The sequence below is a fragment of the Pelobates fuscus genome, chromosome 8 (genome assembly GCF_036172605.1).
Source record: "Pelobates fuscus isolate aPelFus1 chromosome 8, aPelFus1.pri, whole genome shotgun sequence".
In the NCBI taxonomy this organism is placed as follows: Eukaryota; Metazoa; Chordata; class Amphibia; order Anura; family Pelobatidae; genus Pelobates; species Pelobates fuscus.
In genome coordinates, this window is record NC_086324.1 from 71,242,704 (window position 1) to 71,249,356 (window position 6,653).

At 41.6% G+C, this 6,653-nt stretch overlaps 1 protein-coding gene across 1 annotated transcript; it reads right to left on the bottom strand.

Annotated features, from left to right (window-relative positions):
- Positions 1-5,015: 5,015 nt before the first annotated feature.
- Positions 5,016-6,289, bottom strand: ARL4C (ADP ribosylation factor like GTPase 4C). The gene has a single exon (XM_063430012.1). The coding sequence runs from the start codon at positions 5,864-5,866 to the stop codon at positions 5,285-5,287; it is 582 nt and encodes a 193-aa protein (XP_063286082.1). The 5' UTR covers positions 5,867-6,289; the 3' UTR covers positions 5,016-5,284.
- Positions 6,290-6,653: the final 364 nt, after the last annotated feature.

A 6,653-nucleotide genomic window follows, 5' to 3' on the forward strand; every position in this document is an offset into this window, starting at 1 on the left:
AATATGTTGGCGCTATTTAATTTCCTACAATAAAAATGAGCAACAGATGCACAGCCCTCCTCAAGCTGCAGCCAGCGCAGAACGACAAACCTTTGGCGCAGAAAGCGCAGAACTGTGTGAACCCTTAAAAGGTGCAGCTAGGATAACCTTTCATGAGCTGGCACAAACACATTTTTAAAAAGCTGAATAAACACAATCATTCTCTGTTTTACATCATTGTTCACATTACTATGTAAGCAACTGCAAAGTAAACCAACCTACTAATTTAACATTTTATTAATTAGAACATTTTATTAAAATAGGATTTGTGGAAACTTGACACTAAGATTGCAAATTATAGGCCAAAACAACCAAATTAGAAAGGAAAAAAAAAACACAGCAGAGATATATTTCTTCCCAAAACGTCTATTGTTTCATCAGTTTCCACAATTCCTGGTTCAGTGAATAAATCCGGTCTTATTGCACACACTGGTATATTGCACTCATTATGTATCCATCCATTGACTCATTTAATGCAAGCCATCAGCAGAGCACACACTGTCAGTGAGCCACGTTTCCCTGTAATAAAGTCACTACCATAGTTATAACGTGGCTTCAGGGCTTCATAGAAGGTCCTGCTAAAGCCCTGCAGCATTTACAGAATAATAATTGGCACTCACAAAGCCAGCAGACTTGCAGTGTAACACACTCATTGTGATTGAGTTATTGTTGATCCACTATAGAACATCAGTCTCTCCCCTCTCACTTCCTGCATTGGCTTTCCAGTCTTAAGTAATGTCACAATGCTTCTTCCGACAGATTTTGCACACCTGGAGTGCGCTTGCTACCCCGGGGGGAATCATTAGTAATTAAGGTCCAGGAAAGTGCTGTACAAACTTGTAACCGTCACATGGACTGCTCCTCCCCAGTCTGTACAACATGATTTCCTGAAAACAAGCTGCAGGGGTCTATTCACTGAAGCTTTTAATTAACTTTTCCTCTGGGCTCAGTACTCTCCCTTCTGTGATCCCTGCTCTTAAAAATGCTATGGTTGTAGATTCTATCCTGAGCAGGCAGACAATATGTCCCTTCAAAAAGAGAGAGGGACTATGAATAATAGGATAAAGCTCTCACCAAGACTCAGAAAAGAAATAATGCCCTGAGACCCAGAAACCTTAAAAAATAGTTTTCACTTGGATTTTTTTTTTTTTGCCAATTAAAGTTTTTTCTTTTTATTTAAAAAAAAATAATACATATTGTGTATTATTTAAATGTTATTCAACATACTAGGTTACTAATCACAAAACTGTATTGCTAGGAGAAATTTAGTAAATTTAAAGTGTAAAGAGGCAAATTTGGAAAATTCATGTTTAAGAGGTTTCCAATTCATATGCTACTGAAACATTATCATATGGGTTGAAATGCCCTGGAATAACCACACACATGTACAGTTTAGTGATACTCTATTCCCGAGAAGGAGGAGAAAAAAGAACCCTGAACAATGGGACACTTGAACAATGTTCGGACTGTCCTGCCAAGTCCAGGACAATCAAGTCACTCAACAGGAAAATGAACACAGACTGTTGTGCCTTTTGACACAGAAATGGGACATAAGGGATAAGGCATAAGTAATTCACAAGAACTGACAAAAGGAATCACACAGTTTGGTTAAAATAACCCCAAATTTCTAAACTTTTTTGTTTTCAAGCTTGGCTACTTTAGTCTAGAATTTTCTATTCTCTTGTCACATCTCCATTGTTCCCAATTTAGAGATATAAACACAGGAGTTTAATCTTTAAACACGGATTTGTAGTGAATTTAAAAATTAAGTAGCAACATTTAGGCAACAACAGCTATTTTGAAATAAAAAAAATTAAAAATCCACCTCCACTATAATGACAGTTTGGCTGCTTTAGCCTAAATTTTACAATTGTTGTTTTTAGTTCACCATAATTCTGAGTTTAGAATTACTACTTAGTCTTAAGTAGGGCTTTTTCGGAACGAGGCAGAAGAAGGCACATTAACTCTTAGCCCTGCCCTTTTTATCAGCTATCAGTCATTGATGGTAGATGTCAACAATATCTTTTTTGAGGCAAGGCATAATAGCCAGGATTATGGAATAAATATGCACCAAAATATGTGTATGATGTCATCCATTGCACTAGAACAGGGATAGGCAACGTTCGGCTCTCCAGATGTTGTGGACTACATCCCCCATAATGCTCTTACACACATAATGCTGGCAAAGCATCATGGGAGGTGTAGTCCAAAACATCTGCAGAGCCGAAGGTTGCCTATGCCTGCACTAGAACTTGAAAAGGGGTCTGTTTTGTATGAGAAGACAAACGTGATGTGGTGGCAAGGAAGGCTACTGTGAAAAGATGGTCAACAATTTTGCAGGCAATTCCTAGAAGAGAAGAAAGATTATACTAAATGACTTTCTACAACATTAACCTTCATGGTCCATGAACCAGTGGATGACAGATATAACCCGATATTCCATATAACCAGTCTCAACTCCTGCTTCAGTAAAGAGTGGTTCTGATCTCAGGTTGACATTAGATTTCTGTTGGACTCCCGTGAGTGTGGGCCCCTAACAATTGCACCTTGGAAATTACTAAAGCAGTTGAAAGCAGGAGCCAAATGTCATGAAGATCCTATATAGAGACAAGGCAACTGTGGTAAGCATATGGTACAAATCTAAATCCAAATGTAGAACCTTATGGTTCTTCAATTGGCCACTTCTCAGTTTGCTGCTGAAAGGAATTCTTGAGCTGGAGGACAGGAGTATTAATAATTTATAAGCCTAACATCAGAACTTAAAGGAACACTATAGTGTCAGGAATACAAACATGTATGTATTTAAGTCTCCGGCCCCTCTCGCCCCCTTTTAAAATGGTGATTTTACTTGCCTTTTTTATAGCGGCACACCGGTCTCACCTTGGCCTCGTGGCTGAGATCATCAGATTTCCTTCCCATAGAAAAGCATTGATAGGCATTTGCGCATGTGTGGTAAATGCAGCATTGCGCCAATCAGCATCTCCTCATAGAGATACATTGAATAAAAGCATTTCTATGTCTCTGTGGAGACCTTTCGGCACCTCCAAGCAGTATGGAGATGCTGAATGCCAGTGCTGCATGCTGTGCAGCACTAGGCTAAGAGAAGCAACTTTGGTGGATGTCTGAGTGATTGTCACTAGAGGTATTACTAGGCAGTAATGTAAACACTCTGAAAAGTCAGTCTTTATAGTTATAACTCTGCAGGGACAGGCTATAGACACCAGAACCACTATATTAAGCTGTAGTGGTTCTGGTGACTTTAGCATCCCTTTATAGATGTCCATTTACCCTTTTTGTAACCAGGGATATTCACTAAAGCAGGGGTTCCCACACCAGTCCTCAAGTATCCCCTACCAGTCCAGGATTTAGGGATTAATTGGGATTAATTGTGAATTCAAAGTGAATTGCAAATCTTCCCCCAGAATAGCTCAGCTGGAAAAATTTCTCTACAACAAACAAAACCCGAAACACTGTTCTTGGCAACTGCTAAATGTATTTTATACTCATTTCATTGTGTTTATCAGATTTGATTAACATTTACTCAACAACCATAACCTCGTCTAGATCAATCCCTAGTTTGTCAATTTTGGAATTCTTCAGAAATGAATCAACATTGCTGAATCTACGACCTACAATGTAAACAGGACATAGATCTCAGTCAGCGATACTGCTTGATGAAATATACTCTTTGGAATGGAACGTTGATATGACACAATCCTGCATGATTGTCCACATAACTCATAGGTAAAGCATTAATATTAATACTTGAGAGCCCTATCACCTCAGGCACACATAATATTAAGAGCCCTGAAAAACCCCACTCTAATCTTTACCATGAAAGATGCTGAAGTCAGCCATTTTAGCAATGCTCACCTGTTATCATTGAAGCAGTTCACATACCGTACTTAAATTAGAGATTTGTTTTGTAAAACATATTTTATTTATTTCATCACCAGTGTAAACACAGCTGGACATATGGACATAAAAACACAGCAGACAGACCACTGATATCGCCTTAATGGACTGTGCCTGGACACAGGGGACACAGTAGAAAGATTGCTGACACTGCCTAAAATAGGCTGAGCATGGACGCAGGGAGAGGCTGCACAGCTCTGACACCTCCCAAATGAACTGAACACATTCATATAGAAAGAACACGTGAGACTGAGGAGAAAAGGCAGCTGCCAATAATGCACAGGCTCCATGCTAGGCCTCCTGACCCTCCCCAGTAACCAAAAAAAAAAAAATGAAATAACCAGAATGTCTAGTCCAGGGAGAGACAACCTACATCCTTTAGCTACTGTACAATGTATGTCTGAAGCATGATGGGAATTGTAGTGTAAGAGCTATAGTGATGGAGGTTGCCCATCTCATGGGTCTCTGGTTCCCCGTGTCATTGGAATGGCAAAGATGTAACAATGGAATTAAACATTAAAAAGACAAGACAGATTAATTAAAATGTAACAGTCATATTAGCATTTGTTGCAAAGAAATTGGAGGCTCAGTGCAGCCAGCCTTAATAATCTCACATATTAATCTCATGCAGCGGAATGAGCACAGGAAGATTTCATGATGGACACCCCTCACCCATAATCCCTTTCAGAACAAGATTAACCCATTCCCTGTGAGAAAATGCTTGCAGAGCACTATATTGCTCTGCTAATGAATATTTAACAAGAGATGGAGGGAGGGAGAGACAGTGCAGAGATTGTGAAGATATTAAAATGAACACCAGGCACAGATGTCAGAGGGGCTGAAATCAGTTCAGAGCAGGAAGCCACATTGGCCCCTGCAAACCAAGCACCATCCCTTAAAGGACATGTCAACAGTCTGCAGTGATAATCTTCAAGTTTCCTTATTTTGTGGCAGGATGATTAACTATACACAGTGAATTATGCATCTGTCTCTTCAAACAATGTATCTGTTAGTTATGTTCCATCCATGATTCCATTTCTATTTTATTTATTTTATATATATATATTCATGGTTCTAAAGGATCAGACTGCATATATTGCTCTGCAATGCCACAGTATCTCCTTCAGCATTACAGAAAATGAATGGCAGGGTCCTGCCCTGCACAGCCATAGTAGAAATAGGCCCTTCACGTTTTTTTTTTTGTAAATCCCTACCATTGGTGTCCTATAAGGGCAAAACATGTCAAAAAATAGTGGTGTCCACTATGAGGTGGGCACGTAACACTGACATCTTTGGTAGGCATTGCGTACAACCCTCTCCTTGTCCAGTGTTATCGCTGCTTTTTCTTCTGTTTTAGAGTCTTCCTCCTTTTTAATATCATCTCATATAACTTGTCCATGCCTTCTGTCAGCCCTTCTCCAATGATGGCACAGGCTGGCTGGACATGGTACGGGGTAGATGGGCTCAGCTCCTGCAGTGCCAATTGTCTCTCAATCTCGGTAACTGCCAAAGACTTGGGTAGGTCCTGCTTATTGGCAATCACCAGAAGTGGGGTTCCTTGGTTCTCGGCAAACTTGGTCACCTTGTGCAATTCGGTCTTGGCCTCCTCCAACCGGTCTGCGTCCACAGAGTCCACCACATAAATGATACCATCTGTGCATCTACTGTACGACTTCCAGAGCGGACGCAGCTTCTCCTGCCCCCCTACATCCCAGAAGTGGCAGCTGATCCCTTTGGCCGCACCGTTGCTCAGTCGAATCCTCTCGGTGTTAAAGCCAATAGTGGGCACAGTGTTGACGAACTCGTTGAACTTGAGTCGGTAAAGGACGGTGGTTTTCCCTGCAGAGTCCAGTCCAAGCATGACAATGTGCAGGGACTGGAAGGAAGAAATGTTGGATGAAATATTCCCCATGCTGAGTGGTTCAGTAAAAGCAGAACAAATGTATGCCCTGTAAGTGATGCCCTCCAGTGATGGTCACCCCATGCATGTCCTGGCAGTGTGGGCAATGGGCACTCTCAATAGAAGGGAGGAGGGATGGAGAATCCCTTGCAAGAGGAGAAACCCCTAGTGCAGTGTGTCTGCTCCCTCCTCCCAGGCAGCCTCACCCAAGGTGCATGTCTGAAAACCGGGAGCCAGCTCCACAATGGGTCCTTGGGACTACCAAGCTCTGGTAGAGGCTCCAGCAGGTCAAGCAGTGGGGAAGGCGTTGGTGAGTGTGCAGTGGGAAATCCTGAGTGAGACCAGAAGGGTGTCTGCCACATTCGAAAGCCCACTCCTCCTCCGTGTCTGCTCTCTTCTCCTTGTTACCTTGTATCTATCTCCCTCCTCCAGCTCTTCACATGATAATGTATATGCATTCTCAGCCGTCAATCCCCTCCCTCCTCACACCGCTCCAGCCCAGCCACGAAAGGGTGGGGGTGGAGGCTTAAAAGGGCAATAATCCTATGTGAGAACTGGGATTTTGCTGTGTGGTATGGTGTAAAAAAACACACAAAATGCTGCACAATGTCCTGACAAACGAGGGCTTGTTGTGAATATTGCGAAGCAATGCCAACAGGGAGATATTTATCAAAGGCAAAACGGGCTATTTTGGGGGCAAAGTGCTAAAGATTCAAATACATATAATTAGTTTCCATGGTGATTGTTCCTTATTTAGCACTTTGTGCCAAAATTGTTTTCACACTGGAAAGATTGCTCC